The sequence below is a fragment of the Marmota flaviventris genome, chromosome 18, assembly GCF_047511675.1.
Source record: "Marmota flaviventris isolate mMarFla1 chromosome 18, mMarFla1.hap1, whole genome shotgun sequence".
NCBI lineage: Eukaryota > Metazoa > Chordata > Mammalia > Rodentia > Sciuridae > Marmota > Marmota flaviventris.
This window is the reverse complement of record NC_092515.1, coordinates 62,287,181-62,313,704: the sequence shown is the minus strand read 5'-3', so window position 1 is coordinate 62,313,704 and position 26,524 is coordinate 62,287,181. Positions and strand designations below refer to the sequence as shown.

Below are 26,524 nucleotides of genomic sequence, written 5' to 3'. Positions count from 1 at the left end.
AAAAAAAAACCCTCACCTCTCAGACAAGCCACTGAATGACAAAAGGAAAGACAGCCCCCAGCCACCTGTTGAGAAGGTGCTGCCACTCTCCTGGTCACAGCTAGGGTTGCTACGTGGCCTCTGGCTGCAGAGGTCTCAGGGAAGCCAGGGGCTGGAGCAGCAGCCTGGACGCCTCTGCTGACCACCTTGGCAGGAGCAGGAGGGAAGGCTCTGTGGTCGGGAAGCAGGGGCAAGTGGGGAATTGTGCCCACAGCAGAGTCCAGGTGGGCGTCCAGGAGGGGGGAGAAGTCCCACACCCAGAGCCCCTCCTGCTCCTGAAGGTGTGGGCAGTTACCCACGCCTCCACCCTGGAGGCTGGTTCTGGGCCGTCCAGCAAGAGGTGAGAGGCGGAGGCTGACATCCTGTCCCCTGCCCCTTCCCTGCACCTCCTGCCGTGGCCACAGCCTCCCTTGGTGCTACAGGGGGCCTCAGCAAGAGCCCTCTGCTGAGAGAGAAGAACCAAGCGCATCTCACCTCAAAAGGCCTTTAGTGGGGAGGCACCCGCACAAGCCCACCCAGCCCCCGGGCACGTCTCAACACTCAGGACAGAAATGACAGAAACGGAAGTCTCTAAACAGCTCCGCACAGGCGTCTCCTCAGGGCAGAGTCCTGCTCAGCACACTTGGATCATCATAGACGTCACCATGTTGTCGAAGGCCCTATGCAGGAAATGGGCCCATTCAGAGGCAGCCGGTCTCCAAGCCTCTGTCCCTCTGCTGGTCACCAGACTGCCACCCCAACCCCAGATGCTCAGGGCTGCTCAGGGCCAGGCAAGTGAACTCAGTGAGGCCAGTCTCACTACACCAGGAATGAGACCACAGCTGCCCACAGCCCTCCCTGGCGGTCGGTCCTCACAGCATGGAGGTCCAAAGGTCGCAGACAGGTCAGGGAGGGAGCCAGGTGGGCAGGCAGCAGTGACGACAACAGTGCTGGCCCTGCCCTGTGGAGCCCAGGAACACCTGCCTGCTCTCACCTGGGACCTAGGAGGACCTGACACACAGGGTCGAGGCTGAGAGAAGGGCCTCCTGGGAACTTTCTGGAACAAGGGATTCTGGGAAGCAGGTCTGGAGTGTGAGCTCACGAACCCTGCGCTCCTCGATGGAGTGCCTTCCTGAAGTTCATTCAAGCCTTGAGTATTTTCACTTGTTGCTCTACTTGTCTGTGGCACTGGGGGTTGAACCTGGGCCTCGTGCATGCCAGGCAGGTGCTCTACACCACTGCACCACCCTGCCCCAGGTCTGTCCATATGAGAGCAACCTGCAAAACCCGTGATCCAGGTTCCTGACCATCCCAGCTCAACGTGAAAAGCAGTTCAGGTGAAGACACAGCAGATCTTCTCCCTGAACAGGTGTCTATAAGCTTGGGCCTTTGCTTAACTCCCCCGAGGGCCTCAGGTAATTGGGGGCTCACTTGGGAAACCAAATGGGCAAGTTCTGCCCCCTCCTTCCATCTGCTCTGTACCTGGAGATCTGTCAGAGCTGGTTCAGAGATCAGGGTTTTGCTGCTTTAAGTGGACCTCGGGGGCACAGGGCTCCTGACCTTCCAAGGCTGGCCTTTTCAGCAAGGCAGGCCTTGTACAGAGAGGAGACTGGAAAGCACGGCCCACCTGGACTGGATGCGGTCCCCAGGGTTGTAGAAGGGGTTGCACATCACATCTGTGTAGGAGTTATGCAGCTTCCGGAACATCTGAAACAAGACCCAACATACACATGGCACTGCCAGACCTGTGGCTTCCCAGGATTTCAACTCAGAAAGAGAATACAAGAAGACCCCCCAGGCGTGGCCTCAGAGCCCTGCACCTACACTGCGAATTTCGTTGTCTCGAAGGGCTGTGTTGGAGGAATCCACCACCATGACAAACTTCACCTTGGAGTTGGTCACGTAGCCGTATCTGCACAGTGAGTCAGGGAACATGCTCTAACACGGGATGCATGACAGCAACTGGCCCAGCCCCACACCAAGAGCCAGGCTGGAGCTACAGCTCAGTTGGTGGAGTGCTTGCCTCACATGCACAAGGCCCTGGGTTCGATCCCCAGCACCACAAAAATAAATAAACAAACACTTTTAAAAAGCGCCTATGAGCTAAGGGACCTCTGGGTATCCTTGCTTGGAGGAGCCAGACACCCTGAGTCACAGGAAGTGCCCAGGCCAGGATGGTCCTGCAGCACAATGCAGGTGGGAAACTGCACACCTGGAATGCCAAGGTGACTGTTGGAGGCACATAACCCCACCAATTCACAGACCCAAGTCCTTCTGGACACTGGGGATGCCTAACCCTCTTTATAAAGCAATACTGGGCCCAGGAAGCCAACTGCAAATAGATAAGGTGAATCCCCCACCGCTGCCCCAGAGGTCATATCATAGTGTAACACGCGGCTTCCAGGCCAATGCTGGTGTACACAAGCTGCATTACCGCCTGAGGGGCTCTCTCTGAACTCCGAGGTCTCAACCTTATCCTAAGGTCAAGAGCATCCAGTGGTGCGTGAGGCAGGACCTAACAATGAAATCACTGTTGCTCTAAGGTGGCAGCCCCTGCAGAGCACAGAAGACACACCTGCTGGTACAGGGCAAGGAAACCCGCCCCCCAGTCTTCCCCGTCTTCCAGAAGTGCAAGTCCAGCATTTCCCAAATGCATCTTCAATTAAAAGGAGATTCAAAGGAAGACTTCGTTAGCTTCAGGCCCCTCAATCTCCTTGGATAACTGAAACTCTCACTTTTTTTTTTCAAGTGTTTCCCAAAGCACACCCTGAGATGACAGCATCCTAAAAGATACACCTTGTAGTCCTCTGTTGGGTACAGCAGGCCCAGGTAGAGCTCCCTCTGGTCCACCAGGGCCTTCCCCATGGTGGAGATCTTCTCATCTACCACATCCAGGGAGGTGTGCACCATGTAGTGGAACTTCAGTTCACTCTCCATGGGGGTGCTGCGGATGTACAGGGGGTAATTCTGCAAGAAAGGACAGTGGCAACTGAAAGGGCAGGCACCCACCCAGCCTGTGCCAGCTCTGACTAGTGCCAAAGAGCACCCTGAGAGTGGCCTTGTGGCCTGCCAACCCCCCTAGGAGATGTGCTCTCACTCTAAAATCCACAGCTTAATTCTCCACACTGTTGTGGGTATGTCTTCAGGGGCCTGACCTAATCCAAGCAGTTTATGCAGAGGGACAGCATAAGGGTGGGCAGAAAGGACCCATAAAAAGGGGCTTGAGTGCCCCCTGACAACTGGCCCTGTCACCTGGGTGGGTCACTCACCTGTGGTTCACTGTGCCCTGGCCACCTTCCACTCTGTGGAGCCTTCCCAGTATGGCACCATGAATGCCAGCTGTTTTTACCACACCATGCAAGGACAGGAGCCCTGTCACTAAGCCCTTGGAGACTTGGCTCAGCCTCCTCAGCTCGGCACTGCTGCCGGCCTGACCTCAGAGACAAGCACCTTTCCTGGGCTCCCACAGACCACAATTCACACTTGCCCAGCATAAGGTAATGTAGACATCTGGTGAACAATAAATATGCTCACACCGACTGATACCTGTCTGGTAACTGATCAATAGATCAGAAAATAGTCCCTGACACATAACGGCTCAACAAGAAACACTGGACTTCACCATGAGTTTACAGAAAGATTAGATGTGCTTTGATGAATGATGTAAGGCCACCCTAAGTAGGAGCACCTATTAAGCACTGCTAAGCTGTGGCGTGTGCTCAGAGGGAAGCTGGCCAAGAGCCCGGAGAGGCCACGTCCCTGCCACCTCCGAAGCCAGTCTCAAGAAGAAGGGCCAGGAAGCAGGAGCACCTAAGTCGCCCTGAGCTCCTGAGCCTTCAGACAGAGCTTTCCCGAGGAAACGCGCGGCCAGCGGGCTGCAAGGGCCGCGGCCAAGGTGAGCGCGCAGGGCCGCGTGGGGCGGCGGACAGGCTCGGTGGGAGAGGAGGGGCAGGTGGCAAGGGAGGGGGACGCCACGCCACGCCGCCGGGAGCCGGGGACAGCTTTTCGACACAGGCGCAACAGAACCCGCTTTGTCTCTAACAGACTGGGGACCGGCGGCTGGATCGGAAAGCGGGAAGCGGGGAGAGGCTGCGGGAGGAGGACCGCACAACTCCGGGCGGCCCGGCCGCGGCTCAGCGGGCGCCGGGGGGACAAGTCAGGCCGGAGGGGGCGCGGGCCGGGGCGGGGGCCGCTCTCCGCCAACCGCGGCACGCACCTCCTTGGCGATCACCGCGATGCACACCGCCATCTTGGGAGGCCCTGCGCGGATCACGTGATCGCCGGCCAGGTCCCGCCCGTCCCTCGGCCCGCCCGTCCCTCGGCAGTTGACCGGGCGGGGTCCCGGCGGCTGTGGCCCCGCCCACCCCGCGCTCCGCCAAGTGGGCCCCGCGCCCTTCCGTCGCTCAGCTCCCGTCTGGGCGGGGTCCCGGCGGCTGTGGCCCCGCCCACCCCGCACGCCGCCGCGCGGGCCCCGCCCCTCGCCCCGTCACTCACCCCGCCCCGCGGCTGGGCCGGAAGGGGCGCGGGCCTCTTCCCAGTTTCTCCCGGCAGGTTGGGCCCTGCGGCGCCCGGTTCGGTTGTCATGAGGGCGGTTGCCGCGGCGACGAAGGGGTGGCGGCTGCTGCTGGTGCTGAGCACCGCGGGGATCGCGGCCGCCGGCGCTCGGCAGCCCCCCAACATCCTGGTGCTGCTCATGGACGACGTGAGTGCGGGCGCGGGGCGGGCGCGGGGCGGACTCCGCCGGGAAGCCGCGGCGCTTGGCCCTGCGCAGCCGCCCGCCGCCCCATTTCACCGCGACCCGCGCCGCGGCTTCCAGCATCTGGCCAGAGGTCCGGCGCGGAGAGTAGGAGGGGGAGTATCCCCGAGGTCCCTCTCCTGGCCGCCCTGTCTAGGGCAGCTCGGTTCCCCGAGGCACTTATCCGAGGAACCCGGTGTCACTGAGTGACCCGGAGACACGGGTCACGTGGAAGCTTAGCTCCCACTCTCCTAGGCTTGGACTTCAGTCTGCTCCCCCGTCGGGTGGACCTGGCTGTCCTGGGAGCACCCAGTGGGCAAAGACCTCATCCAGTTCAGGACAGTTGAGGCCATCTGGGCACCTATCAGTTCCCACGGGCTGCAGGCCGGCAGAGAGCTCCAAGAGAGCTTTTCCACCTATCCTGTGCTGAGCAGCACAGTGATCCCCAGCCATACCAGGTGTCCGCCAGTTGTGGCTGGTGGGAACTGAGAAGTGGCATATGAGTGAGATACACTTGGATTTCAGAGACTTGGTATGAGAAAAACAATATAAATATCACATTTTATGATTATTAAAGTACTAGTTATCCATTACAAAAAGTCAATGGCCCTCATATATGCCTGAAAATATACCCATCCACAATCCTCCTCCAGAGGTCACCACAGTCAAGTCATGCTGGTTAAGGTCACTGACAGCTTTCCACAGCAGGCTTTACTTAGTCATGAGCAGCTCCACAGTCTGAGAAGCAGTTTCCGTTGCAGTGTTCAGTCTTTCCAAAGTTTGAGTCCCTCTCAAGGGTAGCTGTGTGGTCTCTTTTGGAGGAACTAACTCTAGGGGTGTAGGGGTAGGGCTTAGTCTTTCTGCTCTGTGTGTCTTTCCTTTCCAGGATGACAGGATGTCGCGTGTCCTGCTCGGAGTTCAATACTAACTTTTCACATCAAAGATCTGTTGAAATGATGGCGTTTGGCGTTATGTAAAATATGGTGTTAATCTTCATTTCATCTATATGCTGTTCTGCTGTGGCTAGAGAGTGTAAAATCACACATGGGCTCACGGTGTGATTTCTACAGGGCTGTTTTGGAGCAGGCAAGTTTTGGGTGGTGGAGTGTGACCAGCATCTCAGGGAGTTTGAGCACCACCCCCACACGCCTGTCTGGGTTCCCTAGGGCTGGGGCAGGATGGCCCCTGCTGTGCCCAGGGGCTCTTTCCTACAGGTTCTTCTTGTGGTTTGGGGGTTCTTTGGCAGCAGAAATCCAAAGAGCTCTGGAGGATTTCCATCCTTCTATCCTGGTTAGTGCAGACGCATCAGAAAGACTGACAGCTGGGGGGGGGGGGTGCTGGGGTTGTGGCTCAGTGGTGGAGTGCTTGCCTGGCATGTGTGAAGCCCTGGGTTCGATCCCCAGCACCACATAAACAAATAAACAAAATAAAGGTATTACGTCCATCTACAACTAAAAAAATATATTTTTAAAAAAAGACAAAGAACTCAAGGACTTTTTTATGCCAAAATGACAGGAAACAAAGTGATCTAAGCAGAAAATGGCAACTCCCTGGCTCTCCTAACTAACCTGACCAACTCACCCTGGCTTCAGGCAGGTGGGATCCCGTCTCCACCCTCCCATCCTCTGCTGTCTCTGAGCTGGCCCCAGAGTGGCCCTGTGATGGCCCCATGATGGCCCAGGTCACACCAGGTTCCCCCGTCCCTCAGTCAGAGACCTGGTGAGACAGTGGCTGTACCCAGTAGTCCCACCATCCTGATGTGGGTCACAGCCCGAGCCAAGCACACTGGGGAAGGGGCCTGTGCTGACCTGTCCAGCTGGAACCCAGAGCCCACTCCTAGAAAGGGAGGCTGGTCCACCAGACCAGACAACACTTCGAGGGAGAGGGGGGTGCAGCCAGAAGGGGCAGGGTTCTGGCAAGTGAAACAGCAGGCCCGACACGGCAGCTGAGGGGGTGCAGGCTCCGGCAGCACAGGGTGCTGCTCTGTCCCCTGAAGCCCCAGCCTCCCTTTCCGCCTTCTCCACACATCCTCCCCATCTGCACACCACTGCCTGAGAGGTTGGTGTTGAACCTGTAACTGGGTATCGAGACTCTGGCCTGCTGCAGGATGACCTGGCTGACCTCCCAGCCCCAGGCCTGGCACCATCGGAGAATGAGCTTGTATCTGGTTGAGAGTCCCGAGGGACCATCACCCACTGTGGACTGGCTGCCCGAGGCTCCATCTCCTGGTCAGTTATCTGTGCCACCCCTTCCATCTGAGCAGATGCTGTTCCAAGAAAGGGGGTATCCCACAGCTTGGTACTGCACCTGGCAAGGTCCACTCCCCTGCTGACCATGTGACCTGCCAAAGGACCACACCCTCCCTGCAGGGGTTGGGGCCAGAATGGGGTACAGCTTACAGCCCCTCACCCATCCAGAGGCGCCCAGCCCTGTCTGGTCAGAGTCTAGGACATGTGGGCGGGCTGGATGGATGAATGCGGGAACTCGGAGGTCTGAAGCCTTAGGGCTGCCGTCGGCCCTGCAGAGTGCTCCCAGGAGTGAGGAAGCACCCTCCTGCCTCCCAGGTCTCCTCTGGGTTTGCAAGATAGGATTAAGAAAAAACCTGCGGTTCCAGAAGAAGCTGCAGTCAGAGGCCAGTGCCTTCGCCACCGAAGTCTCCTGGAACAGAGGTCCTGAGCGGAGCCTCCAGCCCCCATGCACGCTGAGGCCTTCCACGCACCTTCAGCTGGGGAGCACGTCCTCTGCCTTCGTCAGGGCCACGCAGCCAGGAAGACATGCAGCACACTTTCTAAAGCCTCGACGTTCCACGGGAAGGTGGGCCAGGGCAGCAGAGGCCACTGCCTGGTTGTGGTGGCTTCACTCCTCTGGAACACGGACAGTCTTCCGTCTTTTGCACCCTTGACAGGAGAGAGGGCGCTGCCTGCTGCAGCAGCACCCCTCATGACCCGGCAGCCCCAGTCCTGGTACACGTCAGGCCTGGAGACCTGCGACCACACACAGGCTGGGCACAAGTGTCCACACAGTGCATCCAAACAGCCAGAAGCGGGAACAACCATGTGTCCATCCATGACCAATGGACAAGCAGGGTTGACGACACTAGCTTAGCTTGTGGGGAAACTTTGCCCCTGGGTTTGAGATCTGAGTTGGTGTGGCGGCTCTGTGACGACAGTGGGCGTGTGCGAGTTTGGCAGCTCATGTGACGGAGGGCATGGGCCTGTAGCTGCCAGTTTCCCAGGGGCATAGAGGTCCGCGTCAGTCCAGGGAAGCAGACATGTCTACACCTTCCCCAAGTGAGGGCCAGGCAGAAAGGGAGCTGAAAGCCTGTGAAGCCCGGTTGACCCTGCAGCGGTGCCGCCTGTGCCCAGGCCGCTGGTGTTTGGCACGAGCTTTGCTAGGGGGAAGGAGGCCCAAGACACACACTCCCCCGGTGATGGAAGTGCCACCTGCAAAAGGGGTTCATTCCGCATCTCTGTTCTTCCACGCAGATGGGGTGGGGCGACCTGGGGGTGTACGGAGAACCTTCCAGAGAGACTCCAAATTTGGACCAGATGGCTGCAGAAGGGATGCTTTTCCCAAACTTCTACTCTGCCAACCCTCTGTGCTCGCCATGTAAGTCTGCAGGCTCCTGGCCCAGGGATGGGGCCACAGAGCCCAGCCCCTCCCCTCCTTCCAGCCCTGAGGCCCGGACTTCTGGGCAGTGCCTGCTCTTCCAAGGTGCTAGGAGCAGGGGGCACTGAGCCTTCAGAGGCTGTCTGTGGGCTTGGGGACTGTCCAGGGCCTTCAAAGTTGACGTCCAGCCCTGGCAGCTGTTGTTGTCTCCCAGTGCCAAGGTGGCCTCATCCAGGGAAGGGCCATGAGAGCCCTCTGGGTGCCTCCCACTCACGGGTATGAGACGCAGGTGGGAGGCAGTGCAGCTGTGCCTTCTCCCTGCAGAGACTCACTCCTGCTGGGGAGGCAGATACAGAACTCTGACCTTGAAGGGCTATGGGGAGCAAGGGGTCAGCACCTGGTGACGGTCCCTGTGGGGAGGCAGCCTGGTGGCCGTCCTGGAGCTGGGAGAGCCAGGCAAGAGCCGTGGAGACAGAGCTGAGCTGCAGGCCCAAGGTTCCACCTCTGCCTATCAGCAGGCTGTTATGCCCATACCCCAGGACACACAGAGGCTGGCAGGGTTGCTGGACAGTGTACCAGGTGTGCTAGTGGGAGCTGCTCAGCAGGACACACCGTAGAGCTGTTCTCACCACCTGTTTTTATCACCTCCGTGTAGCCAGGGCAGCCCTGCTCACAGGACGGCTGCCCATCCGCAACGGCTTCTATACCACCAATGCACACGCCCGGAATGGTATGGCTCCCGTGCCCCTCCAGGGTGCCCTACAGGGGAAGGAAGGCTGGTGTCCCGGGCCTTCAGGCATGGGAGGCTGAGGGCCAGAATCAGACACCGGGCAGGGGGGCAGTGGTTGGCCCTTGGCACCTGTGGCCTTAGTTCTGCAGAGCAGCACAAACTGCCCAGGGCCAGACACCTTGCTTCTGCGCTAAAGTTGCTTTAAGACAGATTCTGGTCCTTCCACCAAAAGCCGTTGTTAGGCAAGGTGGCACCTGGTCCCCAACACAGAGCCTTGCACAGGCCCTGCCTAGCCAGGCCTGCTTCTTTGTACTGACCCCACCAGGACAGAGCTGAGGCTGGGGCACCCCACCCCTGCCCAGCACCCCTCCTTCCACCCCCTTATGCTCCCTGGGACACTTCATGGCTACAGAGGGGCACGTCCCTCTGTCCAGGGTTCCGGCACCACTCTGGCAGTCAGCCCTGCACCCACAGAGACCTGCGGAGGCTGGGTCACAGCAGGGAATGTTCTGGAAATTACCCAGAGCTTGGGTGGGTTCTCCAGGACACCTCATAGACTAAACGGGATCTCAGTGGGCCCTGAAGAAGAAGGGAGTGTAGGAATGACACATGTGCAGCCTGCGGGCAGGGGGGTGCCCCAGCTGGGAGGGCAGAGGAGTGGGAGGCAGGCCTGGGGCAGTGGCCTCCGTCCCACCCAGGCCATGGCGCTGGGTGTGCCTCTGCCTGTCGGTCCTGACAGGCCACTGTGCAGGTCTGTTAGGGGTGGGTGAGACCCCTGGGACTCCCTGCCCACACACACCCCTGCCCTCCAGCCTACACGCCCCAGGAGGTAGTGGGCGGCATCCCCGACTCTGAGCTCCTGCTGCCTGAGCTCCTGAAGGAAGCCGGCTACACCAGCAAGATCGTGGGCAAGTGGTGAGTCCCAGGTACGCCCGGCGTCTGCCCTGCGCGGCCCTGCTCACGCTAGCCCAAACAAGGGGCCTGGGAACCCTGACTCCTGGGGCCTCTTAGATCGCCCACAGGTGCTGCTAAAAGCTGGTGTGGTCCCCAGGGCTGTTGCCCTGATGTGCTGGTAGCATCTCAGTTTAGGCCTGAGACTGGGACACCAGCCCTGCAGAGCCACCTCATGGTGTCTGACTCCGTGAGTGAGCGGGCACATGGCCCCACAACACGTCTCAGCCCCTGTCGCCTCCCACCATGCTCTGCCACCTCTGCTCCTGCGGGACCTCCTGCCAAAGCCTGGTCACTAAAGGAAGCCTCACAGTGGCACACACAGGCTTGTGGTGGGTGAGGCGGGGCCCGAGCCAGCAGGAGGGAACCTACGACGTCATGGAAGCTCGTGTTGCCACACCAGGTCCTGTTTCAAGCACAGGAAATGTTTACCTCCTTTGCTCCCTGGGGACATTCAGGTGTGAAAGAGTCCTGGGGGCCCTTCCCCACGCTGCAGCCCACAGACCCCCTTCCCTTGGGAGGCTGCTCCTCTGCTGCCTTGGGCCCTCTCATGAGCTTCCTTGGGGACTCTTCTCTGGGGATGGTCATGGTCATGGGGATGTGGAGTCTGCTGAGGCCAGAAAATGCGTCCCATCAGAGGCCACCGAAGAGCACCGTCTGGCAACAGGGAAGCCAGCCTGTTGAGCTGGGCCACAGCCAGGACTGGTGGCAGAGCAGAGCTGGGTGGGTACACAAGGACCAGGTCCTCTTGGGGAGGACAGGGCCCCTTGTTGCCTGCAGTCCCTGAGCAGGTGCAGGGAGGGCCCAGGGAGCCAACGCAGAGGCCAGGCCTTGAGGGCTGCACCAATGAGAGGAAGAGCCAGCGGTGGCCTCAGAGTGACGAGCCCCTGCAGTGACCAGCACACTCCGTGCCTGGCCTGGCAGCTCTGCCCTGGTGCAAAGCCGTCCGTTCACCATCCCTGACCCAGGGCAGCAGGAGTGGAACAGGGAGAGCATCTCCATGGAGCTGGCTGGAGAGGTGGCCAGGCGGTGGAGGAGGCAACAGGACCAGAGAAGTAGCTGTGCTCTGACTTGGGACATGGGCGCAGTGGGCAACAGGCCAGTAGGGTGGGAGGCCGCACAAGGGTGGGCTGCAGGAGGCCTGGGGGCGATTGTGCAGAGATTTCTCAGTGAGGGGGTCCTGTCCCAGCAGGCCCCATTGCAGGGCTGAGGGGATATTGTGGGCTGTGGCCAGGACCAACCTGAAGTCCTGCATGTGGACCTCAGCACCAAGGATCTGGATATTGTCTGCCTGACCAAGTCCTTGGGGCTGACCAGGCTGGAACCCTGCAGAGGCTGCACACACACAGGCTAGTGGGGCTGGGACACACACCCAGGCGCCACAGCACCCTGTTCCGGCTCTCCTGTCGGTCCACACCTGACCATTGTCATTTGCATCTGCGTCCGAGCAGAACTATAGCATGACCCTCAAAGCTGAGGCCTTCGTGCTGACAGATGTGGACATGGGCAGCCACCTGCCCAGCAGTGTTCAGAAAGGACAGGCTGTCACAGCAGGGGGCCCACAAGCACATGAGACACAGAGGACATGGCCCAGGCTACAGCTCAAGGTCCATGAAGTCACAGGTGGTACAGGTGTGCCATGGAGGGGAGAAGGTGGGGCACACAAGGCCAGTGACCTGCTCCAGAGGGCGGCTGTGCCGGCCAGGCCACCGTCCTGGGAAAGCAGCCAGCCTGTGCCAGCCTGTCCTCCCTGGTCCTCCAGCCCAGCCTTCCCCACAGCCCCCATGACCCTGCCCACCGAATGACCAATGATAGTGGTCAGGAGCTGCCACCACCAGGGACTGTCCCAGGTGCAGATTGGAAAAGGACTCTTCTGCCTGGGGTTTCAGAGCAGTAGCTGCAGAAGGCTTCCCTTGGTGCAGGGGCGGAAGGCAAGCCAATAGGCAGCCCCCACTGGACCTGTAGTGGTCGGGAGCCAGCACGGGAGCCACCTCTCCGACACCTGTTCTGAAGACCAGGCGGGAGCTGTTCTTTCCAGGGCTGATGGCCTTGCCCAGCACCTGTGAGGCCACTGGCCCACTGACCGTAGGAGCTGGAGACGGGGGAGTGAGATTAGGTGCCCCCAAAAGTGAAGAGGGTGTGAGGGCCTAGAGTGCCAGCCCTTCTCAGGGTACAGGAGCCTCAGTGGCCTTTGCACATCCTCCTGTGACCACTGTGGCAGGTTACATCCAGGGCCTGGGGACATGAGCAGTAGCACGCTTTCTGGCCCTGCCTTCCCTGAGCTGGAGAAGAGACACGCGGTGTTCAGAGATAGCGAGGCCCTGCTGGACTGCAGCCCTGAGGAGGGACACTGGCGCTCTGTGTGCAGCTCTGGGAACATTCCTGAGTGCTCGGGGCAGGGGAAGCCCAGGGAACCTGGAGACAGCGGAGATGGGTGCTCAGGTCTCGAGTCGGTTGGGACAGTTCTGCTTCAGAGCTCCCCACAGCACCCTGCGGTCACCCAGCCTCCACTGAGCCTCCGGTGGACACCCTTGGCTGTGCCCATGTGCTCTGTGGTGTGGCAGCACTCTGTTGGAAAGGGAGGGTGGTTTCCAGGGCTCCCTGGGTGCCGTCCTGGTCTGTCTGTCTTGGTATGCCCAGGGCTCAGCACACACTGGGTGTTGGGTTGGCTTATGGGCGAAGGTGAGGTAGGCTGCTGCCCAGAGGGTACCCGGCAGGGCCCTGAAGTGCTGGTTCCTGTTCCTAGGCATCTGGGTCATAGGCCCCAGTTCCACCCCCTGAAGCACGGATTTGATGAGTGGTTTGGATCCCCCAACTGTCACTTTGGACCTTATGACAACAGGGCCAGGCCCAACATCCCTGTGTATAGGGACTGGGAGATGGTCGGCAGGTAAAGCAGTCTCTCCTTTTCCCTCCCAGCCCTGCCCTGCTGACGGGGTGCCCAGCAGTCCTCCCTTGGCCTCTGTAGCTGCCCCCAGAGCAGGGTGATGGTTCTTGAGCCACCCGCGGGCCCATGCTGCATCTGCGCAGCCAGAGTCTCCGGAGACTCACACCCGGGCCACTGTGAGTCCAGTGCCCGTCCCACAGGGTGCTTGCAGGACCCAGCAGTCGGCTGTGGCGTCTAGACAGTGGGCACGCAGGGGAAAGGATGGGTCGACCCTTGTCTGTGAGCGCAGCAGAAGTGGGGGGATGGGAGTCCCCAGGGAGGAGCCCTCCGGAGCTCAGGCCCGGTGTAGGGCAGCTCCTCCTGGCAGCACCTGGTCAGGGGCCCTTGTCTTTCTTGTTAACTTTTCTTACGGATCACGGACCAGAGCTGGAACACCCATTGGCTTTTTTAAAGTGCAGCTTTGCTGGTTCGTGACTCTCACCCCGTAATGTTCACCAGGCCTGCAGTGGGTGTGCAGGGGTGCCCAGAGCTGTGAGACCACCACAGTCGATGTCCCGCCATCTTCACCACCGTAAAGTAGCCCTGGCTGGCGCTTTCCCGCCCCGCGGCCTCTGCTCTGCCCTGCTCCATCCTGGGCAGGGTCAGTGGGGCCAGGAGAAGTGTCCAGGGCAGTGCAAGCCTCCAGCTGGATTTGTTGCACAATTGGGACATTTCCACCTTCTTCTGAACAAGGCCATGGCTATAGGTGGCCTCAGAGAGAAGGGGTCTGGGCTAAACCCTGACTTCTGTCTGGGGCCGTATTGTTTTCAGATTTTATGAAGAATTTCCAATCAACCTGAAGACTGGGGAGGCCAACCTCACCCAGATCTACTTAGAGGTGAGGAGCCGGGTTGGGCAGGACAGGCCGCGGGGCTGCGGGCAGAGGAGGACGAGCCGTCTCCCCACAGGAGGCCCTGGATTTCATCAGGAGGCAGCAGGCCAGGCAACGCCCGTTCTTCCTCTACTGGGCCATCGACGCCACCCACGCGCCTGTCTATGCCTCCAGATCTTTCTTGGGTACCAGCAGGCGAGGGCGGTGAGTCCCTCAGGGAACCCGAGACCCCGGGGGGGCTTCAGGGTGCTAGATTGCCTCGGGACCGGCGCTCAGAAAACCCAGAGCATCCCCGCTGCTGGGCACTGGCCAGCTCGGGGCTGGTGGGTGGAGGCTGGCTCCCCTGTGACAGGCCACCTGACTTGAGCCTCCCCCTTCTGCTCCGTGGGCACCTCCTCAGAGGTCCCCCTGCTCAAGCCACACTGCGTCCTGCCGCCTGACACGCTGCCTGCTCTCCACAGGTATGGGGACGCCGTTCGCGAGATCGATGACAGTGTTGGGAGGATCCTGAGGCTGCTGCGGGAGCTGCGCCTCGGGGACAGCACCTTCGTCTTCTTCACCTCGGATAATGGCGCTGCCCTCATTTCTGCTCCCGAGCAAGGCGAGTGCTGGGGCTTGTCCTCCTGGCCGCCCAAGGAACCGGCCCGTGCGGCTCACATGTCAGAGGCCACCAGCCTGCTCCCGGTGGAGCGTGAAGGGACTTCCCTGCGTCGGGAGCCTCTGAGCAGGGTGGAGGTGGCCCTTCCTGCCCGGGGCCAGCCAAAGTGTTGATCGGTTTGGCCTTGCTGAGGAGAGGTGGCAGGAAGTGGTGGGGGAGGACCTGTTCTCAGGAGAGGTTGCATGCCTCCTAGAGAAGGCCCCGGGCAGCCCGGGCAACGGCCGGCGTGCAGGCGAGCGTGGCGGAGGTCGCGGTGCGTGGCCTGGGCCAGTCACCCATGAGACAGCGAGGGGCTCCACCAGCGCCAGGGTCCTCAAGTACTGGGCTTTTGTGCTCGCCCTCCCCACTCACCTGTCCCCACTCGGCCCTGGACGTCTCCTCTGGGGTGCACACTGGAGGGTGGAGGGAAGACAGCGGGCTTTTTGGTTTCAAGTGGCAGGAACCAGCACAGCCCACAGCTGAGTGGGCTTGGCTCCCAGGCAGGCCCCTTCTGTGCAGGCGGCGTCCCAGAGAGAGGCGTGGGGCCCGGCTCCTCCCAGCAGAGTTCAGGGTCAGCAGCTGCACACTGCCCACAGGGAGGGCTGCGGTCCAGCTCCTGTTCGGGCACTCTGAGGGAGGGAAATGGGATGTTGGTCACTGGCCACTCTAGCAGCATATGCTCTGGTGGCAGGGACAGCGCTTGTCCCTGTGCCAGACCCCACACACCCCTAGGACCAGGGAGAGACTGCAGCAGCATCCCAAGAGCTACGATGCAGGACCACCTGCTGCCGCTCCCTCTGGCTGGTGGGAAATACCCCTGGCCCACCCTGCCCACTGTCAGGACCAGAGGGGCTCTGCCCAGACCACAGGGAGCCTGCAGACCCCAGCACCTAACGTAAGCAGAGGCCTCTGTGCCCAGCAACCTGCTCCGTGGGCAGTGTTTTCCAGCTCTGCCTGAAGAGTCAGCCTTGATGACTGCTGGCCAGGCCAGCAGTAGCTCCTCGTCAGAGCAGGTCTCTGGACACCTGCAGCCGAAGCATCTTAGGCAGCTGCCCGACTGGAGCCGTTTGAGGCCTCCCAACCCTGTGCTTAGAGCTGACCTCCTTGGCCTGGTTCTCTCTCCATGGTGGGTCTCGGTGACCACACTGCAGAACAGGAGCCAGCACGGGCAGTGCTGCCAAGAGTGCCGTGCCCATGTCCCTGATGGTGGTGGCTTTCTCCCCAGGTGGCAGTAATGGCCCCTTTCTGTGTGGGAAGCAGACCACATTTGAAGGTGGGATGAGGGTGCCTGCGATCGCGTGGTGGCCCGGGCACATCCCTGCAGGCCAGGTAAGTCATTGTCACCCACAGGATCTTACGGGGTGTGGGTGCCAGTGGTGGGGAGGACACTTCTGGGCCTCGTCCTGTGGCAGTCCTGGGTGAACGGTGTCCTGCTGCGCTGGTGGCACTGCGAACTCTGGAGCGGTCACGTGGGGCCTGGTCTGTGAAGCTCACTGGGCCACAGGATCCCCAAGGCCGGTGTCCTGTGGACACGCTCTCAGGGAGCAGCACCCTGCCAGGGCACCCCTGATGTCCGTCTGTGGGGTGCAGACAGGGGTGTGTCCTGCCGCATCCCCGTCCTGGCCTGCCTTCATGCCAGGCACAGCGTCCACCCACTCTGGGGACAGTGGCCTGGAGGTGTGATGATCTCAAGATGCACAAGCTTCTAGCCCCTTGGTTCAGGAGTTGGGATCCCGCTGTGACTGAGCCAGTTTGTAGGGCCCGCTGCTCCGGAGGCCCCAGCTGCCCCAGCCCCTAGGGCCATGTGGGTTCCCATTCCTACCGTGGCTCTCTGTGGCCTCCCTGGGCCTGTGCAGATAACCAGGGCCACCTCTCCTATCCGGGTCAGCTGATGTGTGGACATGAGGCCACGTGCACAGGGGCAGGGACTGGGACACGGCGTCCCTGGAGCTGTCCTCCTGCCCACCACACTGTGCCCTGCCACACACATCAGGAGGCAAAGCTTCAAGAAAGCAAGTCACGTACCAGCCTCTCAGAGCTGGGAGCAGCCCCCAGGCATCCTGCCCACCATGCATGGGACAGTCCCCGTGTGTCCCCAGCAGCATGTGGGGCTGGGGTGGCACCTTCCCCATGTGCCTGGTCTCTAAACCCCGCTGGGCTCTGCCCCTCAGGACCCTCTGCCCAAGACCTCCGGGTCACTCCAAGTCATCAGGACCTCCAGGTTTACTGCAGGCAGCTGCAGGCTCCCTGTCAACTTACCAGCTCCCTTGAAGGGCAGAAGTGGCCGTGGCAGTGACCACATTGCTGGGTGGGATACGTGTGGCCAGCAGGTAACATCTATGCACCCAGAGGGCCACGTCCATCATCCTACTTGCTGTGCAAGAGGCACTGGGCTGCAGCTGGACGGATTCTGCCCCAGGGTCATCACTTCTAGGCCTTGTGTGGCCGAGGGAGTGACGGGCAGCTTCCTGCCTTCTGAGGGAGTGGGAGAGGCGCGAGGGCCAGGACAGGCTGCAGCAGCCCTGCTCGCTGGTGAGGAGCCGGGTCCCAGCACTGCTGCACACGTCCAGCCCAGTACTGCCCTGCTAAGACACATCTGGGAAGGCGAGATGGGCTGCCCTCGTGCCCAGATACCTGCCCATCTGTTCCCATCCAGTGGGCTCGGGCATTCCCTCCCACCGCTGGAAGCCCAGGTTTGGAATCGCCTTGGGCCCTGAAGGAGACCAGAACACCTTGCAGAGCTTGGTGTCCGCCTCTTCTCTGCCGTTTCCATGGGCACAAACTGAAATTGAGTTAGACGGGGACCCAGGCCTGTGTGCTGTGGTGACAGATTTTGACACCAGGTGTCCGTCCACCCAGCATCACCTGCGTGGCGCTCCACTGCTGCTGCCGCGGCCTTTGGTTCGGAGTGGAGGCTGGGGCTCTGGGAGCAGCCTCCAGGCCTCCTGCTGGGCCACAGCCTCCTCAGCCTTCCTTCAGCCTCCGTCCTCCACAGGGCTGCCCACGCTGGTGGAGGGCGCCAGACCCACTCCCGCCACCCCAGCCAGGAGCAGCCACCTCTGTTGTTTGGAGACGGTGAAGGTCTCTCTGTCTCTTGTCCCCCATTTTTTCCCCTGTCCTTGAAAAATATGAAAACCCAGAGAGTAGTAAGGGACCTGGAGGGGGCACCAGTCGGGAGGCTCCTGCTTCCCCTGCAGTGACCAGAAGGCCTCTGAATCACGTTCCTGCCTGTGCGGAGCGGGGCCCCGGCTGCCACGAGGCTCCTCCCGTGGAGGGTGTCCCTGCGTTCAGAGGCTCCTTGCCCAGCTAAGGCCACGACTCTGGCTCAGCTGAGTGGGGCCAGGTGAGGGCAGCACCGCCAGGGCCGAGGCCCTGGCCATCATCAGTGGGCTGATGCCTGCTCAGCTGACCACAGTCGTGCAGTCCAGGGTGGTGCCCACCCCACTCTGCACCCCAGGTCGCAGAGGGCAGGATCAGAGAGGAGCCTGCCTCCCATCCCCAGCACAAGCGCAGCGTCGCTGTGGACTCGGCATCCGGTGAAGGACCCGAGCAGGCCTGATGAGGCAGAGTTGTGGTCACTGCTGGTCACTGCTGGTCCTGCCCTTGGTGTTTCAGGGTCTGGCCAGGGACCAGTCACTCTGCTGCCCACAGAGTCCAGCTTATTTATCTACAGAGGTGCACCGGTGGGTTCTGGCCCTGAGCACTGCCCATGTGCCTTGCCCACGTCAGCCCTGGCTGCCCTCGCTGTCCTCTGCAGTGTTTCTGGGGCCTGTTCCCAACTACAGCCCACCTGGATTTGCAGAGTTCACTGTGGCTGCAGGTGTCCAGTGTGAAATGCCACCATTTGTCTCAGGACAGCTGGGCCTAAGTGGACCCCCTGTGTCCATTCCCAGCTCTGGCTGTTTTCCTGTCTCTGTCCAGCCCTGGCTCCAAGGTCAGACATATGATCTGGGTCCTGTCTGCTGCCCCCAGGCCCGCGACTGAGCTTGACCTGACCCTGTGTGCGGGGGTGGCCCATGAGCACTTGAGTACATCTCCAGATCCAGCCACCCTCTGGCCAGGGCAGAGGTGCCCACAAGTGACTGCTATGTCCATTTCAGGTGAGCCACCAGCTGGGCAGCATCATGGACCTTTTCTCCACCAGCCTGTCCCTCGCAGGCCTGAAGCCGCCCCGTGACAGGGCTGTCGACGGCCTCGACCTCCTTCCTGCCATTCTGCAGGGCCAGCTGATGGACAGGTTGGTGATGGACAAACAGCCTTCCCCCTGCCGAGCCTCCTCATCCACACTGTCAGCCTCTGCTGTAGCTGAAGGCCAATGGGAGGCTGGGAGCTCCTGGCCAGAGGACCTGGGGCCTCCGGGTGGAGCAAGGCCCCCAGGGCTCAGGGCACAGGGAGGCCCAGGCTCTCAGAAGCTCCTCAAAGGCGAGATGGAGGTGCTTTGTGCCTACCTTCAGCCCAGTCACTGTGACCACCACCACAGTCCCTTGTGTGGGAGGAGGGCACTCCAGCCTGTGTGCCCAGCTGTAGACAGCTGGCTCCCGGGGTGTGAGCCCGAGAAGCTGGCACCTCACAGGCCTGGAGCCTGCGCCGAGCTTGCTGTGGGGCCTCTGCTTTGGGGAGGCTTCGGAGGAGCTTGCTTTTTTTTTTTCCCCAAATTCCTTATGTTCTTTTCCTTTAAAATTCCTTAATTCCTTTTGAAACCTGAACAAGTAGCTCGCTTACATCGAGGAGAGAGGGGCCGATGCCCCGGCTTCACACCTGCACTTCTCCTGGTCCTCTGCGCCAGGATGGGCCCTTTGCTGCCACCCTTACCTCCCATGCTGGCCTGCCTTTGCCCCACAAGGGCTGGAGGTCCCAGAACGGGAGGAGTGTGCCCAGGCCTCGTGCCTGTCTGTGTGCACTAAGCCTCTGTCACTGAGCACCTCAGCCTGCCCTTCCTCCGGTGCACGGTCTGATCTCAGTGGGGTCATCTCTAGATTGTCAGCTGGGCCTGGCTTGGAGGTGTGGCTAGCTCACTGCTCACCCTGCCAGGAGCCCATGCTGGGACCCGGTGGTGATCCTTACCCTCCCACCCACAGGCCGATGTTCTATTACCGTGGCAATACACTGATGGCGGTCACTCTTGGCCTGTACAAGGCCCACTTCTGGACTTGGACCAACTCCTGGGAGGAGTTTAAACAGGTACAGGGCTCAGGGTGCAGGGCCCAGAAAGGGGGCAACACTTGAAAGACTTCTACCCACTTCTGAGCCGCTGTTGAGGCTGGCGAGGTGGGAGGTGGCCCTGTGGCCCCTGACACGCTCAGGAGGACCTTGCGCAGACCTCTGTGGTTGCCGAGGACTAGGTACTGGGGATGCCTCTTTCTGCCATGCATGTTGGCAGGATGCCCAGAGGGTGCTCAGGGCTGCAGGTGTTCTGCAGAGACCCTCAGGCCTTGCCACATCCTTACAGGTGCCCTGCCCTTCACAGGAGGCCTTCAGAGCAGGCACAGCCCAGGCCCACATCAGATGGCCCCATGGGCCTCAACATCCTGCCGTGCACATGAGCTCCTTTTCACTCCCTCCCAGACAAGGTGACAGAGTGGCCTGGCCAGGCCCAGGGAATAGAGCTGTGGGTGTCTCACCAGGGTGCCAGCCCAGAGTCGGGGTGAAATGCCACACGTTCAGGCTCTGGGCTCCTACTGCCTCCTTTACCCACTGCAGCCACCCCAGGGCCTGCCCTCTGGCCACTGGCTGGTCCTGCCTCCTCCAGCCCCCAGCCCCCCAAGGTCATTAGATACTTGGAGACCTTGCTAATTTTCCTTAATTGGGAAAGCAGCCAAGTTAAGCCAGTGCACAGTCTGAGTGCTAGAACACTCGGAGCCAGCTGGGGTCCGCGTGGCCAGCTCCTGGCTCAGAAGTTGGGCTGGGCAGGAGGCCGGCAGGTAGGCGTGCAACATAGAAGGTGCACTTGGAGTTGCTGGTGGGACTGCTGTCCAACCCAGGACACAAGTGCCTCCTGTGGACACATGGGCGGCCCAGGACAGTGTCCCAGGCCCTTGCTGGTCTGCTGGCCCCTCCCATGCTGCCTTGCCCGCCTCCTGCAGGGCCCTAGCCCCTGCTCTTCCTTCAGGTCAGGATTCACCAGTGCTCAGGGGTGTCCTAAGCACTGGCCTTGCCCCACCAGGCCCTAAGCAAAAACTGGTGCCCCAAAGGCACCTGCCCCATTTCCCTTGGGCCCCAGAGGCCACAGCTGGCCAAGTGGCTAAGAAATGCTTAACAGTGCCCTTGAGGGAGGGAGCAGGACCCCCAGAGATGGGGGCTCCCTCTACCTTTCCCAGAGGACCCCTATGTCCCCCCTAGCTTTCTCCGGGGTCCCTGTCGTCAGCTCCTCGAGAGTCTGGGTGGTTCAGACGTAGGAGAAAGGCCCCTGCCCTACAGCCTGGGAACAGGGTGGCTGGTCTGTCCCCTGGCTTCCCTAGCACACGGTCCTAAGGCCCAGCTGGGCTTCTGCCAGGCTGATATTCAGAGGGGATGGGGCATCTAGGTGGTCCACACCTGTACACCTGTAATCTAAGCAACTGAGAGGCTGAGGCAAGAGGATCACAAGTTCAAGGATAGCCTCAGCCACTTAGCGAGGCTGTCCAAAATATGAGTAAAAGGGCTGCAGGTGTGGCTCAAGGGTGTGGCTCCCCTGGGTTGGATCCCCAGTGCCAAAAAAAAAAAAAAAACACCAGAATGGGGGTGGGGCTACCTCCAGAAAGGTGTGGAGCAACTTCCACGGACAGAGCCCACGCCATACCATCTGGTGGCCTGCAGCTGTCTGCGTGGGGACAAGCCCAGGCTGGGCTCCTGGCAGGGCTTCTGCTCAGCCCACAGCTGTCCACTCGGTGCCCCTTTCATTTCCTGGCACTCCTGCGGGCGCCGCGGTCACTGGCGCTTTGCTTCCTCTGCTCAGGGCAGGAGCACACTGAGCCCATGGCTCCAGTGGGTGCCCAGTGGCAGGGGCCCTGCCTGGCGGTTCCCAGGGGCAGACAGGTGGGAGCTGGCTGTGCTGTGGTGTGCAGGCTGGAGGGGACACCCAGGGCCCATGAGCCACACACCAGCAGGTCAGCCTGGCCAGAGAGCCTGTGCCTACCAGCTCCACCGCTGACCTCCAGCCCCTGGAGAAGGCCAGAGTGTCTGAGAATACCCAGTGGGAGGCTGCCCAGGTCATCGACAGGATGTGGAGACAATCAAACCCAGGTTCACCTGGTGGCCTCCACGCCCCCAGTCCCCGGGCCCACCTGTGGTCATGGTTCTGATGTCCTTGCCCCTCCACTTCAGCATCTGCCCTGGGTCTGTGGTCTCTTGGCTCTGGGACATCTGGTGACCCTTCACCCTGACTTGGTCTCCCACCAGAGGCCACCTCTCCTCCTAGACGCACAGGGGTTTGGAAGGAGAACTTCTCCATAAAGCTGGCAGCAGCCAAGATGTCAGGCTGGTCGGGTGTAGAGGCCCACGCCTGTGATCCCAGCAACCCAGGAGCTGAGGCAGGAGGGTCAAGAATTCAAGCCAGCCTCGGCAACTTAGCAAGAACCTGTCTCAAAATAAAATAAGGAAGAGGACTAGGGGGTTCAGCTCAGTGGTGGAGCGTCCTGGGCTCAATCCCCAGTACTTTAGAAAGAAATCAAAGCTGGGCACCGTGGCGCACACTGTAATTCCAGTGGCTCCGGAGGCTGAGGCAGGAGGATCATGAGTTCAAAGCCAGCCTCAGCAAAAGTGAGTCACTAAGCAACTCAGTGAGACCCTGTCTCTAATGAGACACAAAATAGGGCTGGGGTGTGATTAATGAAGTGCCCCTGAGTTCAATCCTTGGTACCAAAAAAGGAAGAACGTGAGGTTGACTAACGTGTTTAAGACCTGTCCTCCACAGGGACGGGATCATGGAGGGAGGCACAGAGGCAGGCTGCCAGACAGCGTCTGCCCCAGGCTTCACAACCTTTGCCCCGCATGACCGGGGACTGTGTTCTGGAGAGCCAGGAGCAGGGCAGTGCAGGCAGGGCTTTCTGAGGCACCCACACTCCCTCCGGCTCCCCACAGGGCATCGACTTCTGTCCTGGGCAGAACGTCTCAGGAGTCACAACCCACACCCAAGAAGAGCACACAAAGCTGCCCCTGATGTTCCACCTGGGACGAGACCCTGGGGAGAGGTACCCGCTCAGGTGAGTCAGGACCAGGGCACCGGCCGAGAAAATGCTTGCCAACCCAGCCCAAGGCAAGGCCACACCCAGGCGCCTGAGCGGGCTCCTCTGGAGCACCCCGGAGTGCGGCCCTCCCAGAGCACCCTTGGTGCCTCCTGGGTGGGGCCACCTTCTCTCCCTGGCCTCTCCCCACCTCTGCCCTCGCAGCCTCTAGCCCACTACCCCAACTCCGGGCCCCATTTGTGAGTTGTATTGTGGATGTCCTGACACCAAGAGCTTCAGGTCCCCAGAGAGCCTCCCCACCAGGACTCAGGAGACTGGCACAGGCCACCTGTCCAGAGAGGCCAAGTCAGCAGTCCAGAGGCCATAGCCCACACTGACCACTGGCTGCTATCCTCAGCCTGCCCATCTCTGGTGACCAGCTCAGAGACTGAGGCGTCCCAGACGCAGCCCCTCCCAGCCCTCTCCCTCCTAGAACAGCTGTGGGCCTTCCTGAGCACCAGCCAGGAGCCCGGGAGCGGACCAGCCCCAGATGCTGCCAGTGAACCTCTCAGTGACCCTGGGCTTTCTCATCTCCAGCTTTGGCAGTGCTGAGTACCAGGATGCCCTTGGCAGAATCACCCCAGCTGTCCAGCAGCACCAGGAGGCCTTGGTCCCCGGACAGCCCCAGCTCAATGTGTGCAACCAGGCAGTCATGGTGAGTGGACTGTCCTTGCTGGACCCGTCACTGCACCCGGGCTGCAGCTACCCGCCCTGAACCCAGGGCCAACCATGGCCTGCATCAGAGCATCAGCACCCTGGCACACAGCCATCTTGGGTTGTAGTGTGTTCTAGAGCCCAGTGCCTCACGGAAGGGCCACAGGTGCACCAGGTATCACCTGGACCATAGAGCAGAGTCGCCACCCTGGAAACTGCCCTCCTGCTGCTTCCCACGAGCTCTGCAGGTGGAGGATGAGCTAGAACCCTCAGGGGACCCAAGGACACTGTCTCAGGGAGGCAGCAGGCCCCAGGGTCCACCATGCCTTTCTCCTGCTGAGCTGAGCATGGCAGGGCCAGGCAAGCCAGCTGTCCAACCCCTAGCCCTGTGCACACTGAAGCACAGGAGGGACCAGGCACCATGCCCATGATTCACATGGGGGGCTGTCCCCAGGCTGGAGGCCCCACAGGGATCCCCAGAGGGAGTAGACCTCCACTCAGGTCGTAAGGGGCGTTGTGACAGCTTCATGGTAATGGTTAAGGACAGCAGATGTGAGGCCCAGACTGATGTTACCAAGGGGAGCAAGAAGGAGGCCTAAGTACGGAGAAACAGCCCAGGGCTGTGCTCAGGGCCATGGGGGCAGGGTGTGCACAGCCCCGGGGGTGCCCTCCTCCCAGCATAGCAGAAGCAGGTACCAGCTAGGAGGGACCTTGACCCCATGGGGGACCCCTGCAGTCCCCTTCAGACTGGAGTTCCAGTGGCCACACCCAGGCTCCCGTGCCCACTGGTCATGCCAGCTGAGCCCTGGGGCTGCTCCAGAGAAGACCAAGCTTGTCAGACCTCCTTCCTCCTGTGCAGGACAAAGGCCTGATTTAGGGCCCTTCCAGGTCACACAGTGCAGCCTCTGAGCCCCAGGTGCGGGCTTGGCCTTTCAGGGGCACTTCCACTCCCCTGAAGTGTGCCTGGGGCTCAGCCTGACTAGATGGACTCAGCACCCAGAGAAATCATTCTGGGCAGCAGGGAGGCAGTGCAGAGGAGCACCCTCCGTGGTGAATGTCCTTGTCCAGGGCCAGGGGGCCAGCCACCCTGCTAAGGGCTTACTGGAGACTGGGATGGGCAGAGGTTCCTCGGTTAGTCAGGGCCAGTGGGTGGCCTCATCTGTGTCCATGGCTGAGTCTCTCATGGGACTTTTGGGCCCTTCCTTCAAAGGGACACCCGTGCTACTGGTGCTTGGGCCTCTGTCGGCTGTGGAGCTGGGAGGTCCCTGTTTCAGGCCCGCTGTTTTTGGCCCCAGGAGCCCAGTGCCCTCTGGTCGGGCATTGCTGCTTCTGTGACTGTTCTGCAGGATCAAGCTGTCTCCAGAGAGCAGCTACCTTCCAACTGTGCAGAGGCCATGGTGGGCTTCCTGACGGGCCAAGGGCCAGGGAAGTGGGCGGCACTTGGCCAGTGTGCTGCTGCCATCTCCTGGGCGCTGGGAGAACTGCTGCAGCTAGCTGCATCCAGGCTCTTCAGTGCAGGAGAAGGGGTGCTAGGGTCCAGGACACCCCCTAGGCGAGACTCAGGGAAGGCCCCGCTTCCATTTCCATGGTGAGTGCTACCATGGAACTTCAGGGGTCGCTAGTGCCCTGCCTTCTCCAGGGCCTCCCACATAGCTCTGCTCCTCAAATCCCAGGCCACACTGTGTGCGGGGCTCAGTGGCACCTCCTCAGTCTCTAAGATCAGTCCCCATGCAGCTTCTCACAGCCCCTGAAGAGGGACCTGTCCCACTGCCCACAGGACACACAGCAGCAGCCTTGAGAAGCATAACCCCGACCCTGAGTCTAGACACTCACACACACCTGCCACTTCTGTCCTGCAAAGGTTGGGAACAGCCCCCCACTCCAACCATCCTGCTAAGGGCTCACTGAGTGCCTTATGCCATCGGGGAGAAACGTCAAATGCTCTGATTCAGACCATAGCAAACCAGGCTGCCCTCAGTCTCCCCACAAGAAGCCTCCTCCTAGGGGAACCTTAGGGGCACTCCAGTCTGTACCCCAGCTCCCTCCCGGAGAGATGCCTTCCTTTCCCAACACCGAGCTGGGGTGGTCCTCCACTTCCTTCTTCCACCTGGAAGCGCTGCCCAGGACATGGGCAGGTGTCTGGTGTCCCCTGCCCACAGCTAGCCTCGTGCTGGCCTCACCCTGGCCGCTGACACTTGCCTTGATGTTCACCAGCCCTGCCCCAGCCACTCCCCCTCAGAGCGAGGCTGCAGGTTCCCGTGATGCCCAGCAAGGCCGCATCTTGCCTGACCAGGTGGAGATGGAGATGGACTCCCCACTGCAGCCCAGCTGTGGGTGTGAGACTCAACCTGGGCAGGGGCAAGCGTCTCACTGCAGCCAAGACAAAAGTGCCTGGAATAACTCCATGTTTTCTTGAATTTTCATTTCATAGAACTGGGCACCCCCAGGCTGTGAAAAGTTAGGCAAGTGTCTGAGGCCTCCAGAGTCTGTCCCAGAGAAGTGCTCCTGGCTCCATTAGCACCTGCTTGAACCCAGAATCTCCACAGACCCTGCAGGTGCCCAAGAGCAGGAAGTGTCTGGCCTCTGCCAACTGCCAAGCGCACACTGCCAGACAGCATCTGCAGCCAGCAGCAGGGCCTGCCAGACACCTGCCAGAGACCTGGTTCTAGAGTCCACTCCTCTTTGCTCCTCCTCACCCACCTGGCCCTGCAGCCCATCATCTCAGCTGGCTATGAAGGAGGCCACAGGCATGATTGCTGCCTCCCATGCTCCTGCGTGTTTCCATCTCGGTGATGAAGGACTGATGGCAGTGGTGTGATTGGATTCTGAGCCCCTCAGTGCTATCAGGGTGCTCTCCACACCACCCCACCGGGCTGTGGACAAGGGGGGATAGGGAGGAGGCAGACACTCCACCCCACATTGGACGCCCATGCCACTTCTTCTGTGGAGGGTGTCGGTGTCCTTGGCTCTCTGCCCGGGCTCAGCACACTGATTCTGTCTGCTGTGAGCCCACCTGTCTCAAGGCAGGTGGGAGCCGCCTTCCATGAGTGGGTTCTCACATCTGTGCCGTTCTGCCAAAACAAATCGTAAAAGTTGGGAAATGTCGAAGAAATAGGCTCATAATAAAGAACAAAACGAGAAAACGGTACTTCCTGCAGGAGCCCCGCCCCTCGGCCTGGCCCCGCCCGCCAGGCGCCGCCCCGCCCCTTGACGCACTCCTCCCCGCGCGCC

At 60.8% G+C, this 26,524-nt stretch overlaps 2 protein-coding genes across 7 annotated transcripts; one reads left to right on the top strand and one right to left on the bottom strand.

Annotated features, from left to right (window-relative positions):
- Nucleotides 1–509: 509 nt before the first annotated feature.
- Nucleotides 510–4,344, bottom strand: Trappc2l (trafficking protein particle complex subunit 2L). The gene is made up of 5 exons (XM_027933239.2): nucleotides 4,235–4,344; nucleotides 2,813–2,985; nucleotides 1,843–1,930; nucleotides 1,646–1,725; nucleotides 510–698 (listed from the first exon to the last, which is right to left on the bottom strand). The coding sequence occupies exons 1-5, from the start codon at nucleotides 4,265–4,267 to the stop codon at nucleotides 653–655; spliced, it is 420 nt and encodes a 139-aa protein (XP_027789040.1). The 5' UTR covers nucleotides 4,268–4,344; the 3' UTR covers nucleotides 510–652.
- A 177-nt stretch (nucleotides 4,345–4,521) lies between these two features.
- Galns (galactosamine (N-acetyl)-6-sulfatase) lies at nucleotides 4,522–26,436 on the top strand. Of its 6 annotated transcripts, none has more exons than XM_027933255.3 (14): nucleotides 4,522–4,720; nucleotides 8,239–8,362; nucleotides 9,018–9,092; nucleotides 9,905–10,007; nucleotides 12,790–12,933; nucleotides 13,741–13,807; nucleotides 13,878–14,005; nucleotides 14,263–14,402; nucleotides 15,664–15,767; nucleotides 18,539–18,675; nucleotides 19,517–19,619; nucleotides 22,497–22,618; nucleotides 23,177–23,294; nucleotides 25,725–26,436. In XM_027933255.3, exons 1-14 carry the CDS (start codon nucleotides 4,601–4,603, stop codon nucleotides 25,809–25,811), a joined length of 1,572 nt encoding a protein of 523 aa, XP_027789056.3. In that variant the 5' UTR covers nucleotides 4,522–4,600; the 3' UTR covers nucleotides 25,812–26,436. The 6 variants fall into 6 exon arrangements, with proteins under 6 accessions (XP_027789056.3, XP_027789057.3, XP_027789055.3 ...); XM_027933256.3 differs by lacking the exon at nucleotides 4,522–4,720 and adding an exon at nucleotides 5,665–5,839; XM_027933254.3 differs by lacking the exons at nucleotides 4,522–4,720; nucleotides 8,239–8,362; nucleotides 9,018–9,092; nucleotides 9,905–10,007 and adding an exon at nucleotides 10,104–11,141.
- The last annotated feature ends 88 nt before the right edge of the window (nucleotides 26,437–26,524 follow it).

What these genes read in the sequence shown, in the direction of transcription:
- Trappc2l (XM_027933239.2), bottom strand. Translation starts at nt 4,267, where the DNA reads ATGGCGGTGTGCATCGCGGTGATCGCCAAGGAG. An exon ending in CCAACAGAGGACTACAAGGT is followed by an intron (nt 1,931 to 2,812) that starts GTATCTTTTAGG and finishes CTCACTGTGCAG; the next exon opens with ATACGGCTACGTGACCAACT. An exon ending in GGGGACCGCATCCAGTCCAG is followed by an intron (nt 699 to 1,645) that starts GTGGGCCGTGCT and finishes TTTCCTGCATAG; the next exon opens with GGCCTTCGACAACATGGTGA.
- Galns (XM_071604599.1), top strand. Translation starts at nt 12,287, where the DNA reads ATGAGCAGTAGCACGCTTTCTGGCCCTGCCTTCCCTGAGCTGGAGAAG. An exon ending in GGTACCAGCAGGCGAGGGCG is followed by an intron (nt 14,006 to 14,262) that starts GTGAGTCCCTCA and finishes TGCTCTCCACAG; the next exon opens with GTATGGGGACGCCGTTCGCG. An exon ending in TGTGCAACCAGGCAGTCATG is followed by an intron (nt 23,295 to 25,724) that starts GTGAGTGGACTG and finishes TTCATTTCATAG; the next exon opens with AACTGGGCACCCCCAGGCTG.